The sequence below is a fragment of the Rhea americana genome, unplaced genomic scaffold (genome assembly GCF_003343005.1).
Source record: "Rhea americana isolate MKP2758 unplaced genomic scaffold, rheAme1 scaffold_92, whole genome shotgun sequence".
Classification (NCBI taxonomy): domain Eukaryota; kingdom Metazoa; phylum Chordata; class Aves; order Rheiformes; family Rheidae; genus Rhea; species Rhea americana.
In genome coordinates, this window is record NW_028187111.1 from 990,371 (window position 1) to 1,005,242 (window position 14,872).

The 14,872-nt window shown below is 46.0% G+C and overlaps 1 protein-coding gene and 1 long non-coding RNA gene across 2 annotated transcripts; both read right to left on the reverse strand.

Moving 5' to 3' along the window:
• Positions 1-1,347: 1,347 nt before the first annotated feature.
• On the reverse strand, positions 1,348-5,597 carry LOC146584515 (uncharacterized). Its single transcript, XR_014898180.1, has 3 exons — positions 5,293-5,597; positions 1,952-2,280; positions 1,348-1,437 (listed from the first exon to the last, which is right to left on the reverse strand). It is a non-coding gene; the product is annotated as an uncharacterized LOC146584515 (long non-coding RNA).
• Positions 5,598-11,126: 5,529 nt separating this feature from the next.
• On the reverse strand, positions 11,127-14,866 carry COPS7A (COP9 signalosome subunit 7A). Its single transcript, XM_085324624.1, has 8 exons — positions 14,691-14,866; positions 14,541-14,616; positions 14,072-14,160; positions 13,793-13,995; positions 13,218-13,323; positions 12,855-13,006; positions 12,454-12,519; positions 11,127-12,178 (listed from the first exon to the last, which is right to left on the reverse strand). The coding sequence occupies exons 1-7, from the start codon at positions 14,850-14,852 to the stop codon at positions 12,480-12,482; spliced, it is 828 nt and encodes a 275-aa protein (XP_085180750.1). The 5' UTR covers positions 14,853-14,866; the 3' UTR covers positions 11,127-12,178; positions 12,454-12,479.
• Positions 14,867-14,872: the final 6 nt, after the last annotated feature.

Below are 14,872 nucleotides of genomic sequence, written 5' to 3' on the forward strand. Positions count from 1 at the left end.
GTTCTTGAGGCAGTTCCCTACCAAAGCAGACACTGTTAGTAAACCCTTTCATAAATGTATTTGGAACAGAACAAAGGAAAGGATGTAGGACTTAAGTCTACCACTTGCACATGCTGTGCCACTATCTTACTGTGCATGCCCATGCTGTACATCTATCTGAGCACTAATAGAGGGATAGACATGTTAATACCAACTCTCCTGCCTTCAAAATAGGGTGTAGAATCTGGCCCCTTAAAATTTGGAGTTCTCACATGCTCCAGCCTTCAGAGAAGCACGGAGTTGAGGGCAAGCTCTGTCCCCAGTTCCACACTCTGATCTGTCTCATAGAAAACCCCCAATAAGGTTAGAGTCCTGTTCTTAAGGTGACAGTTCACCAGGGCCTCCACATCTGGGATGCAGTTGGAGAGGTCTCCAGCACCTGGGAAAGTGAAAGGAGGAAACTTGATTGAGGCAGTGAGGTAAGTGTTGGAGTAGGATAAGCCAGCTGTCCCCTGGGAGTGGATTGAGTCCCTGGACATGTCATAATCAAAGCAGGTCCTGAAGAAAGCAAGGCTGAAGGAGTAGCTACATGGAGAAAAGCAGGGCTTTGGAGAGGTTTAGTGGAGGGCAAGTCATCTTGGGGTTGCGAGACTTTCGGAGGAGCTGGAGCAACAGCAGGCTTCATCTCAGTAGTAGTCTCGAGCTGACGCAAGATGTGGGATCTGGTGTTCTGATCCAGCAAAGAACCAACTGAACTTAGAAAGGTGCTTGCAGTATTGAGACAGTGGCGATAACCTGCAGCAAAGTCTTGGCCGTTCTTTGAGGCAGTATCTGAGAATGAGAACAGGGAGAACAGTTCTGCTGGACATAGCAGGGGGAAGAGTTAACTTTGAACTTTAAGATGTGAGGATCCATTTATCTTTGGGGATGGAATTCCTAATTTTGACAAGTAGAAGTGTAGCAACAGTGATGTTAGTGGCCTAACTTGTTCTAACAGTGACTCCCCACAAATTGGAATAACACATGAGCAATCATACCTTTCTCAAAGAGACACAGTTTTATCTGGATTCAGCCCCTCCAGCTGTGACAAGGCTCTGGTATTCTGGAAAAACGGAAAAGAGAGCCGCTTAGAAAAATACGCTGTCTTAAGGTTGAGAAGCAAAAGTAGGAACCCAGGAGAGAGGTTTTAGAGATTCTGAATCAAAAAGTATAAGCAGCATATAAGAGAGTTCTCTCTTTTGCAAGTCTGCAGATTGTGGCAGTATGTGAGCCTCCGACTTCAGGAAGTAGCAGGTTGTTTTCGAAAAAAGGAGGATAATAAAATTCCTTTGACTCCCTCAGTCACATAAGGCAGTTTTTTACCCGCTGCTCTGGAGTCTGCTGGAGAAGCCTTCTCGACTGTTCTAGACTGGCATTGATATGGGCACGGCGATGCCTTTCGATCAGTGGCTTGATGGACTGTGGAGAAAAGGAAAGAATATGAAGGTGAGGAGAAAGATGTCACATCAGTATCTCAGTGGGAATAAGATCTGCTGTCACTGGTGCCTTCAGTGCTACTTGTGCTTGGGGCTTTTGCTTCAGCCAATACTCTGGTCTGATTAAAATTGACTGATCATTGAAGTAGGATGTTAAAATCCAAATGAAGGGCATGCAGAGCTCTGCAGGATGACAACAAAAAGCTATGCATGCACAACCATTCAGTTATTCCTCTTCCTCTGTCTGTAGACAATCTGTGACAAGCGCCAAGTTGTTTTAAGTAAGCAGGCGTAGTCTGCACAGAAGGTACGCTGCTTTAATTGAACTGCCTGAAAACAGGAATACCCACAGAATTAGAAAACCCACTTTTGGTTAAACTACTGTAACTTCTGCATTTAGACCACACCTAAATTTGGTTATTCCCCCCCCCCCCCTCTTCATTTTCATTAGTTTCAAGTAGAACAGTTCCCTGTTAAAAATAGCCCACATGTTGTACCAGGGTAAGCTGAAGGCTGTGATGAATCTTGTTCCACTTTTCTGAGACTTCTATGACAATTTCTTCAGCAGAATGGAGAAGGATAAGATTGGATGTTCCCGAAATGTTTGTCTTGCACAAATAACGTTTGTGTAAGATGCAAAAGCTATGCTTCCAAGTCATCTGTATCCATCTGAAGAGGATAAAAGCAATTCTCACTCCTTTTCCCATAGCTGTCAGCTTCAAATGGGACTTGTTGAAGCACCAGAGCAATGCAGTTCAGTGGTATTTAGGGGCCTTGCTGAAGAAGTAAGTCTTCAAGTAGGGCACCTGGAGTGAGAAGAGGGGGCCTTCCATGTGGGGTGAGGGGAAAAAAAGAAAAAGAAGATTAGGTAAGCAGAATGAGGTGCTACAGTGGTGCTGCTGGCAGAAGGATGGATGAGATGGATAACATAACCCAAGATGACAGTACATTAGCTACATACAAATAGAATATATTCGTTACCAGTAATAACAAAAAAAAAAAAGTCAAAGTTCCCCATATGTCAGCATTTATCATGAAAATAAGACCTGTTTGAGCTATTAGGAACTTTGTCCTTAAACGTTTTTATGTTGGAAGATCTGGAGTTCGCTGAACCTTTCCTGCTACCTCTTGAACCACTGTAGAATGTTGGGAAATGTGACAGGCCTGGGAAAGCTAACCTTGTGCCAATAGTTATAAATAGTAAATAAGATGATATCCATAGTTGTAAATGAGTTGATGTTAAGGTAAAAGACTGGAAATGCAATCAGTTAAAAAGAAAGATGGTTATGTTAGTCTCACTGTCACATTCTTAAAATTGTTCTTCTGATGAGATCATGGGTTGGGTTAACAAAAGCAATACAGAAACTTAAAGTTATGCCAGCACAAGGTATCTAACTTAATCACAGAAGGCTATTCTCTGATAAAAATAAATATATTAAAACAACAAGGAGACCTATATTACAAATTCTAATTTACTAATGGTTTTCATACAATGAAGGAAAAAAAAAGAGTCCCCAGCCTAGGGAAATATTTCTAGTAGGACTGTTCTAAAACTAATGCTAATTAGTATCTTGATTAATGGTCTGAAAGAAGGTATTAAACCAGTGTTTATGAAGCTTTCAGAGGACACAAGGAAAAATGATGGTGATAAATGATGGAAAAAGATGAGTTGTACAGAGCTGTCTATATCCATTGGTATGGTGTTTATTTATAAAAGTATATTTTTATTTATATTTATATATTTATTTATATATTTTTGGCTGTACTCAAAGCAAAAAGGCATCCATCTGGGAACATAAATGTAATCTGTGCTCTTTCAAGATGGAGGGCTGTTTTCTGGAAGCTCTGGAGGGACTCCAAAAAAAGGATTTGGAAACAAAGTTAACCAAGGATGTTACCTGCACATTTCTTCAGCTGTGGGGATGGGTTATACTTTGATGCATTAGCCTGGGGTCATCAGGTAGGGAGATGAAGTGTCTTCTCTACACCACAATAGTGAAACCAGTGCATAAGCACTGGCTAATCCAACTACGCTCCATTAAAAAGGACACCAAAGATTAGGAGGTCTCAAGAAGGGAGCAACAAGGATGACTTGAAGCCTGGAAAAGCTGATTGGCACCATCAGATGCAATGAACTCTGGCAGTCGAACCTGAGCATGGGCTATACGGGGATGAAGTTTCTGACGGTAGAGGGCTCTTTAACCTGTCAGAAAACCTAAAGCTACCTAACGAGGCAAATGGAAATGAGGTGCAGACTTTCAGTAGCATGATTATTAGACCAACATACCTGGACTTTCCAGCTGTTGCTGGAACAAAATCTAAACCTAGATGGGCTGTCTCATGCAGAAGTTAGAGAGCTGGCACAAGACTTAAATGAGCTAGTTCCTGCCTACGTGAGAGGCTGAACTACATGATCATACTGGTCCCTTCAGGCTTTAGAAATCTGTGAATCAGAGGAGGGAGCAGTGCTAGGCTGCCGGGAAAAGTGGGAAGGAAAGCAAGAGACCTGGTGACGTGCAAGTATTTCAAAAAGGACGGGAGAAAACTCCAAGTTACAGGAAACAGCTGTCTGTAGGCACAATGCTCTGGTTTGGAAAGAAATGCATATTTGAGTGAGGAAAGAACGTAAAATCCTAAAGACAAATGCCACTAGACTCCAGTGATGAAGAATCACAGGATTTAGACTAGATCTCAATATAGACTCTAGCTTAAAATCACTTGCAAGATTTTCCAAAATCTTTTTAAATTTCCAAAAATTTCTAAAAAAAATGACTTTATTGTATTTTTCAACCCTGACTTAAATGTAACTAAGTGGTTTTATTTATTTTTTTTTTTCTGGTCACAGGCATTTTCTTTTTTAGAGACGTTTCAAAGAAAGGACCCCCACGGGGAAAATCCACTTAGATTATTGTTTCTTCCACTATCTCCTTACATCTGTCTGTTTTGGCTGATTGAGTTTATAAATCCTGAGGATGCTTCATAAAAAATTTGGGGGCCAGAGGGGAGGAGGAATGGAACAAGTGCCACTTATTTCCAGCCACTAATGCCATAGTGATCAGAGGTAAGCTGGAAGCAGAGATACCAGCCTCATAATATCCATCCTTCATTAATAGAAAGAAAAGCAAAAAAGAAGATTGTTTTTAAAAAACAAAGAGGACACATTGCCACACTGGATCAGGATATCACTCAGGAGGAAGTAAATGGCCTTAAAGACCTCAGGAAAGCGAACGGATTAAAGTTAATAGCCCAAAGTGAAAAGTAAAGACATACAGGTACTAAAATCAAGACTTTCTTGGTTATAAGTTTCTTTGATTATGAGCAGTAGGAAAGAAGAAAGACTCAAAATCACCAGTCATATGATGATTGTAAGCATCTACTGAGGCATCCAGGACACAAATGCAATCAGGAAGGTGTTTCTAGTATAGGTATGTTGCTGTGCAAGGTGGTGACAAGACCTCACCTGTGGATGGGAACTGTGTTCATTTTAGCCAAGAAAGCTGGATTCAAAGTGCAAGTAAGAGCTTGCAGGATAGCCTGTGGCACAGAGAGCTCATCATGTAAGAGGAGGTGGTTTGCTTAGTCAAGCAAAGCAAAGTCTATGCACAAGGGAGACGAATGCCAACGAGAAGAGCAATTTAAACTAAAGCCACACTGGCACAGAAACAAGTGAATATAAACTAGTTGTGAATACATTTAAAGCTGAAAATCAGAAAAATTTTGTAACCACTACAGCAGTCAGATTCTGGGGCAGCCTTTCAAGAGCACTAGTGGGGACAATAAAATGAACTAGTTTTGGTCAGCAGTTGAGAAGTTTATGCAAGGGATTATGACACAGTACCTGCAACAGGCAGAGATCCCATTCTGTCACCAGGAGGCCAGTCTTGTTTCTGTTCCTACCAAATGCAGCATCCTTCCTCCCCCAGTGCTCTGAAGCCTTTGCTAAATACTTTAGAGGCAGCTGCAGGGAATCCTGCAGGAAGCACGGCAAAGTAAGCCTTCCCCGGAAATGTTTTCTCCTCATCTGAACTGGCTGGAGCTTCATTTGTGCCTCAGAGCAGGAGGACCTGGAGTTGTTTTTAACACCTGTACAAAAGCAGTAACAACTCTGGACATTCTTGTTATCCATATAAAGTGCACATCCCTCGAGTCCACCTGATATTTCAGTATCTATTGAATTCATCACAACATGAATATAATTGCACATTACACAAAGAATTTGTTTCAAATGAACTCTTTCCCCTGGCAGTGGGAGATTCTACTATCAACTGCTCCCAGCAGAGATGGCAGATGAAAATCCAGCACAGGGGTGTCCCTGAAAAACTGGGACAGCTGTGGAGAGAAACACCCAAGAAGCGAGTGGCCGAAGAATCCGTAGGGTTTGAGTGGTTTTGCTGAGTATTAGATAGCCAGCTAAGCAAGGACTAGTACTAGGAAAAGGCATGAGGAAAGAAGAGCCCTGTAGGACCTAGTACTACAGAGGTGCCCATGGAAAGGATGGCAGAGAAAGAAGGCTGCTAGAGTAGGACAAGTCACCACTCCAGTGCATAAAAAGCAAGATAAGAATGGTATCTGAGGTCTGCAAGCTGCAGTTGCTGGTGTAGGCTGTAGGACTCTGCTGACTCTCCTACCTGCAGTGTGCCATAGTCTTGCAAAGTCAGCGCTCAGCCCACAGCGGTTGGTTCCAGCCATCACAAAAGAACAGAGCAAAGCCTGAGTGGCTGCTGCTGACTGAGAGAGTTAGAGTACAGCTCCACAGAAAGCAAAGTCTGAGACACCAGTGCCCCCATCTGTCTTGTGGACCAGATCTTCTGGTACCCACCTTTGGCAAAAGTCTGTCTGTGGGAGGCAAACTAATGCCCCATAAGAACAGTCAGCCGCAGATGTAGTCTCTATAGTCCCAAGCCTCTGTAGCGTGGACTGATCCCACACTACCCAGTCTCTGGCTGACACTGGGAACATGCATGAGGATGCAGCTTGCACAGTAGATTTCCTACCACCAGCACGTGCTACAACTCTTATAAATCCCATGGAAATCTGCCAGACTCATTTCAGGTGGAAACGTGGCAACCTACCCTTTCAGAAGGCCTCTCTAATGGAAGAGGTAAGACTGTCCTTACCCCAAGGAGTGCAGGCTGCACCTTTAACCTCACTTTGGGTTGCACGCCTTTAGCTTCACGCTGGCCCCAGAACTAGCATGATGACCCCTCCGTGCAAACAGGTTACATTGGCTTCCTTCTGCCCTTATTTCAACCTTGTTTCTTCTCTGCTCTTTCCATCCCACTGGCCCATTTCTAAGGGCGATTCCCACAGCACCTCCAGCAGCCCAGAGCGCGAAGAGGGCACAGCCTGCCACCCTGCGAGCCTCTGGCTCTGCCCAGGCCGCCTGCCCGCCCCGCTCGGCCCTCATCTTCTTGCAGAGGCTCCGCGGGGGCTCAGTGCCCTGTGCGGGGTCCCCGTGCCAGCTCTGGGCCCGCTCTTGTGCTGCCTCCATGGGCCGTGGCGCTCTTCCAGCCAGCAGCCACCCACGCTCTTCTTGGCCCCCTCTAGCCAGGCCAGGCCAGACGGCCAGGAGCCACCCCCAGCGCAGGGCGGCCACCAGGAGCTGCCCCGCAGCCCACCTCCACTCACCCACCGCTCTCCCGTACCACAGCTACTCAGCCAGAAAGGGCACTGGAGAGGAGTGGAAGGGGCAGGCTGGGCAGAGGGCTTCTCCTCCTCTTCCAGTGTTTGAGGGGAGCCAGCCTGGCCTGGTTTCGAGCTGGTGAGGTTCAGCAGGACGGGGTGCTGAGAGGAGGCCCTGCTTCAGGCGTTGGCCCTAGGGATGGGGAAACCAGCTGTCCTTCAAACTGGAAACAGGACTTTGATCTTTTGCATCATTTACACCTTAAACCAGGCTTTCTGGAACCTGTTGTCAAGAGCCTTCTCTCCCCTGCCCTCCTCCTCCTCCCTCTGTCCATTCCCCCCCAGCCAAAACTCTGCACAAATAAGGTTTGGATATTTTTGATGAACACTTTGATAAGCACTAGCTCATCTGAGAAAACCCGTGTTTGTGTCATTTGGGGATCAGACAAAGGCAGTTTCAGCTGCTGCAGTTAACAATATTGCCATCGCTTTGCATCAGAGCGAGCCCTTCTGAACGCTATTAAACATGAAGACGCCACCTCCGACTCCATAATTCCCTGAGCTGAAATCCCCGGAGGATGGGAGAATACATAGGCAAGTTCTGCAGCGTGCTTGCTCTCTTGGTATGCTTTTCCCTAGTCACCAGCTATAGGTAACTGCTAGCGGTAGGATGCTGGGCTACTCGGACCTTTACTAAGACCCAGTGCTGTGTTCTTATGACTTACCAGTGCCTCATCCTGGACCCCTCTGGAACACGCACCCCACCTTGCCCTTGCACTTCCTACTCCAAGCTGATCCCTCCGCCCCCACCCCAGTCCCCTGAGGGACTTGAAAGAGATTTCTGAGCTTCTGGCTGGTAGCTGCTAATGCCTCCGCTCAGCAGAAGCGTATGGCTGTAATTGATAGCAGGAGCCACAAGAAACCTGGCAGAATTTCTGCAGGGCCCCGGGGCGGGGGGGGGCAGGCTCACCACAGCCTTAAAGCTTCCCAAGGGCCAGTCCGGGGGAAGATGCCGTACAAGAGGAGGAAGGGCTACATCCTCGAGCAAAACTGCCCCGTCCCGTTCCTTCCCCCCACACGAATTCGATAAGGAGAATCAAATTATCATCATTAACCCCAGTTCCCAGTAAGAATCTGGAGGTACCTCTTAGACCAAGACAGCTGGGGGAGCGTCTGACAAAATTCGGACATCACACGCCACGGCCAGGTGTGAATAGCAAGTGCGGGGACAGAGCAACTCAGCATCCGTCCTACCTCCTGCCCTTATCCCTTACCTGAACCCCGATGTCAGCGTCCCACGTATAACGCACAACAAGGGGTTGCAGTGGATCACCGTTCAAGATTCCTTAAACTTGTATTGCCAGGGCTGGCAAAATTCCTGCTCCTAGAGCCAGGACTAACCCATCTCTTCATATCCCCTCTTCTGTCATCCGCTCAGCCTCATTCCCTCGCCAGTGCTTAAGGTGTCATGTGTCCAGATCTTTCTGCTCTGCTCTACTTGGCCTGCTTTTGCACTCTCTCTCTCTCTCTCTTTTTTTTTTTTTTGGGGGGGGGGTGTGAGGGGAGGAAACAGGGTTAAAGACACAAAGATATTTAAAATTAAAATGAAAACTTATAATAATAATGCTCAGTACTTATCTGACTCTCACCCTCTTCAAAGTGATTTACAAATCTTAACTAATGAATTAATCTTCATATCCGCCCTGACTGAAATTCAAAGTCATGGCTGAAGTGAGCAGGAAAATGAAAAGCCAAGTTTTTCAGGTGAAGGGTAAAGGGAAACCTATGATCCTGTCTGCTGTTTGCCATCAGGCAAGGCAATTTGCAGCACTATTTTCCTTCTGCACTGAACAGATCCTCATTTGTGTTTCCATCATAAAAAAAGCCCTGAAATAATTTTATATGCTGTCTTCTGCTTTCTTTTTTTTCCAAAGGTGTTCCCTTTGAAAGTAAACAGAAGACTTTCTGGGTTGTGCAAATGCCTTTCAGATCAAATACATTTAGTCTGAAAGTCTTCTGAAATCCACAACACAAGCCTTGAGAGGTACAAGAAAGAAAAAGGGAAGAGGGGGCTATGACTGTGCTTATCAAATGCGATTACAGTCGAGTGGACTCTTGGGCGGAGAGGGAGGCGGAGTGGAGGCAATGCCACAGAACAAACTTGTGGCTGAGGCACAGAGGCAAACCTACGCTTGCTTTAATATGATAAACGCACGCAGAGCCATGAATTATCTGAGCCTTGGGTTTCAGCATGGCTTAGAAGCTAGTGTAACAGGACCCCTGTTGGGCCCGTTTCGGCCTGCCCTTTGCTTGCTGTTAGCCATGCGCTGGTTTCTGTGCTCCCCAGACTAAAAGGAGCATGTATATGTAAAGAGGCCCAGAGCTCTGTGGCTTCTCTCCATTAACGTGCGCATATGAAGGGTGCTCGTACAAGAATACCACTGAGAATAACCAGCATAGAGCTCTTGGTACTGAATTGAGGAACAAAATGGGCTTTTCTGACCCAACTTTTAGACCCTGAGGCCAGGACTTAAGCTGTGGATCCAAGGTGTTTAAAAAAAAAGAAAGAGGAGAAAACCCTCCATACCTAATGCCCACAACATAGTTAAAGAGAGCAAAGACTAACAAGTCACAAAGGATCCAAGAAACTTGGAACACAGATTCTTGCACTGCTGGTAGCCCTGCACGTGTTTGGTACACCCTATTGCTGCTGTGCCAGGTAGTTACATCCATTTTCCGTAAGTTGCAATGCGGGTCTTACAAGGCACAAACATCCTCATCCATTATTGGTTACTTCAGATCTCCGTAGAGGTGTCACCACTCCATCCCCATTACAGGGATTCATGTCAAAAGGTCAGAGTGGCTGAAGTGCCTGGCTCCCCTTCCCCTTGGATTTCAACAGTCTTTTAGTGCTTGTGCTTTGTCTTCCACTTTATCAGAGACACCATTTTTGGCCCTTTCCTTAGACTCATACCTCCAATGCCTCTGCAAGAGGCTTCTCTTTCAAAGGGCATGAGGTGCCACAGATATTTGGCAGGTGCTCAGGGCTTGCCAGGTATCAGGTCCCCTATTAGCACCTCAGTCCCAGACCAGCCTTTCCTAAGGATGCGGAGAATTTGATGCACACAGACATTGCTACTTCTCACAGACAATTGCAAATGCATGAAGTATGGTGACTTTCCCGCCCTGAGACAGGCAAAGGTGATGTGATGCAGATGGAGGAAGGCTCAAGATAGTTTAAAAAGATGAAAGCATAATCACAGCCTCTGCCTGTGTTTTATGGAAAACATGACTTGTCAAGTAAAGTAACTATTGCATGGAACTAGTCAGACCTCTCCAGGTGAGTTGGGGCAAAACAAGCTTAGCTCCTCCTCATGCTCTCCTATAGCTGAATTTGTATCTTCTGCCTGAACATAATACCAAAGCCCTCCTGCTCTGCACTTCCTCAGCAACTAACTACACCTAACAGGTTTGATGCATAGGGTCACAAAGTAGGGGGGAGGCATTGGGCTGGACTAGCTCTTTGCGACACCTCAGTGAGTGACAGCAGCCACCTAGGAACAGAGTATGTTGGTATATTCCTGCCCTGTATGCTTACATACAGACAGTGTTCACAGGACAGTGGGGTTTCCCAGTGAAAGCTAGTGCTGTATTATGACCATTGAGAATCAGTAAAATAAAACAGCAAAATAGCACAAATCAGCTTTTTGTGAAGCATGAGCCCTGAGACGACATAATGCCTTACCACGATCAAAAGAAATGGTCTCACCCCACCACAAGTCTTGCTCCTGTCTGTACAGTCCCAAACTCCTCCCTTAGCTCCAGTTCTCATTTGTCTGCATAGGAAGCTGAAACAGCTCGCTAACCCAGACAAAAAATAGCCCAGGCTGATGAACTGATAAAGTCTCACCCTTGCAGCAAACCACCAGGGCTTTTTGTTGTAGTTGTCGGATAAATTTTCTGCCAGTTTGCTGACACACAGCAATCCACATTCAGGGAATCAAATATTATTAGCACTGGCACAAAGCAAGAAGCAGAATCAACTGGGGGTAGGATTCATGATGTATGTCAACTTATATCAGCTTACATCAACATGAAACAGCAGTTTGACCCTCACATCTGTCTGACTCTGCATCAAGCCAGTCTCAAGGATGCATCCTCTGAAGAACCAGATGAGTTTTTCTGGGCATCTCACAGCAGTCAATTACATTAATGTTTATTTTCAATCAGACATTACATCACCTAGGAATGGGTAAACCAGGATACATTCTACAAAAAAAAACTTAGACTGGTTGGCATTAATTTTGTTACTCTCAATTCTTTGTCACACAAGTACCATATCACTTAGTACTGACAAAAATATATTGATGTTTTCCTAGTCTCTGCATCTTCCTAGTGCTCTGAGACTCACTGAAAAATCATGCTTTAAAAATTCCGGATGCAAATCAATTACAGAAGATACCAATGAAGAAAAGATATTTTTAAGTTAATTCAAAGGAAATGATCCAGCAGGACATCTCCCTCCATCACAGCTGAACTTGAAATTCAGAAGCACTGTAAGGCCAAAGTTTTAGCTCTTCTCCAAATCAACAGCAGTTACAGATCCTGAATAGAAACTATTTACACAAGAGCCACAATTCATTCCTACTTTATGGACGTTTATCCCAATATAACTGCTGTAGCACTTACCTTTTGTGTGGGAAGTGAGTATTTTGAGGGCATTCCATGCATAGATTGGACAGAGGTTTTCAATATGACAAGTTATTCTGCAACATCCAAAATCAGGATGCATGAGGCATAATGAAACACCACTGCAGAAGCACGAGTCTGTATAGATATGTCCATAGATCTATATTTTTATTGTTTTAAAGGTATTTATAATATATTTATATATTTTAAAAGAATCCCTTCAAAAACTACCCTCCCACCCAGCAAAACAAAGATAAAACAATCAAAAATGGCAGCTGCATCCTGGAGCAAAGCATCCCAGGGGTCTCATAAAGCCAAAATGATTGCTGAGCACCAGCACTCTCCTTCCAAGCTTCTGTGATGCCCTAATGGTGCAAAGGTGACTGACAATTCTACGGCTCTTTAAATTTAATCTGTCAAAAGACAAGGAGAGAAAGAGAGAGAGAGAGAAACGTATGGTCATGGTGATAGGGGCTTGATGGGTAGGGTAAACAGCAACACATAGAACCAGAAGCTTAGAGAACAAAATGCTATGATAGAGAAGAGAGACAGACTGCCTGGAAAAGAAGAAGACAGGAAATAGAACAAACATGCAGCAGAATTAGAGATGGATCTTGGAGATGAGTTTAGAAGCACCACTCTTGGGACCCTTGCTAACCCCCACCCCGCCAAAACCTCTCCCTCTCACCCTCCCAGTTGTGAAGGAAGATCCAACTAGTTTGATTTAGACCAAATCTTCGCACTGCCTCGGAGCCTGTGGAGAGAGAGAGAATATTTCAGAATGGAGCACTAAGGCTCACCCCTGACTTCCTTTTCCAAATGCACACAAAGAAGAATGGCTGATGTTCTCAGCAGGAAAAGGGCAGGACACTGGGAAGGCTTATGATCTCTGCTTCAGACCAAGAACTGCATGCCTTTCCCTCCAAATCAGTAAGAGACAGAGCTCAGTTAGGGCTACATCTGTGACCACCCCATCTCCAGGGAGCAGAGCTCTGCAGTCGGTAACTTCATTGCTTTGACACAGTTCCATTGGTTCACTTCCTCCATACACGCAAATAGTGGCAACATTCAGTTGCCACCACTTCTCACCCCTTGGCCTTGGAAGTTTTCTTGCTAGCCTGGCGCTGGTTGGTGCCAGGGGCTGGATCCCTGAGCTCTGTTAGATGCTGTTCTGGGTCTTGGGATGTAGCTGCTGCAGCAGCTGCTGTTGTCACTTTAATTGTCTTCTTCAGATTTGCCACCTGCCAAATTGGAAAAGCAAGAACCAAACAAACAGGTCAAACAAAAGAGCTAGCAAGTTTAGCTGATTTAGGACTCTTTAGGCACTTTTGGATCCCAGCCTAGGGGAAAAGTAATGCCTTACTTGAGCAAAGATAGCAACAACTACATGGTACTGATTCCCAGTCATTTTTAAGTTAGCAGTACTGGCTGCTCCCTCCCCAGCCCACTCACCTCGCTCTCTATCTGCTGCTTAAGTGCCAGCTGTTGCTCTTTATGCTGGTTGGCTCGGCTAACCTGTTCTTCAATGCCTGACAAGACAACTTCACAGCCTTGGCACCTGTAGAGAAGATGTAAGACTGAACAGGCCAGGTATATTTGCACAGCACAGAATAAAAAGTGAAAGACAACAGATTTCAACTCTAGAGGCCAACAAGACTGCAAGGTGATGACTAAACCAGGCAGGGAAGACCCAGGAGCAGCAGTCTCATGTGCTAATGTAGTGACACTATTACATGGCAGAAGGGCAGAGGACAAATAAAGTGACACTAGATTAGAAGCTATACAGACGAATACTCAGGAAGTCTCTTGCCAGAAGCCATAACTGTGCAGAGGTTGCTGAGCTGTCATCACCCCTCCAGAAGCAAACAGAGGAATTGAAAAATTATTTTCCTTTGCAGTAAGGGAAATGCGATTGGGTAGACCACCTCAAAACCCTCCTCCCTTCAAAGAGGCACAGAGAATCTGGGGAAGCTCCTGACGACTCCTTTAACCTTTTTAGGTGCAATTATGGGGGGCTTCCTCCTCACCACTCCTGTAAGGTGCGGGTGATGGTGCTTAGTTCCTCCCTCCGGATGTCCCGCCCAATACTGTAATCCACCTCCAGGCGCTGGTTCCGCTGGTCCAGGCTTCCACGCAGCACATCTGCATACACAGCCTCAATCACGAGGTCCTCCAGCTGCCGAACATTCTTCAGCTGTAACTGTTCTAGCAGCACTGAATAAGGGATGCACTGTGGAAACATGAAGGTAACTAGTATGAGGCAATCCCAATGGAAGAAGGACTGTGAGGAAAAATATGGCCATTACCTTGATCTTGGCAGCCAGAGTAACAACTGACAGGTGTCTCAGTTTGTTCTTCTGAGCCTCTGTCAAAGGAGGGAGGTTTGCTGCCTCAGCTATTCTCAAAACAAAGAGGAGGATATTAGACTATATAAATCCCAATTTTCATCTCCCATTGCTGCAAGACAAGCATCTACACCATGCCTATTTCCTAAGCCTTCACAATACCAATCCACCCCAGCAATGCTTTGCCCTGACAAGCCACCACTGGTAATTTACAGCTCTGAAGACTTTTTCTGAGCCCTCTTTCCTCCCCTTGGCCTCCAGTCGGTTTGATGTCGTACTTATAGAGGCCTACACACCTCCACAAGCACCTAGGCCTCCCTCTCACCCCCTAACAATATCTTCCTCAAGATGTTCTTGCAGATGCAACAAATTGGAGTGCAAATGGTGGTATTCATGAAGGAAACCCAAACCCACGCGGGGCCACGCTCACCCAGGTAGTCCGCGTATGTCCCATAGGCGAAGATGGTCAGCAGGCGCAAGACGGGCGCGAACTCGCTGTCGGCCAGCTGCAGCCAAGAGCAGAGGGTCACCTCGCGCCAGGGCCGCCCCGCGCCGCCGCCGCCGCCGCCGCCGGGCTCACCTCTCGCACGGCGGGCATGTCCAGCAGCTCCCCGAAGACGTAGATGCCCGGCGCCTCCAGCACCTGGTGGATGAGGCTGGCGAGGGCGGCGCCGCGGGCAGCCTTGGCCAGCAGCAAAAACTGCTCCTGGCTCTGCCCCGTCACCTTGCCCTCCGCCGCCATGGCGCTCCCCCTCACCCGCG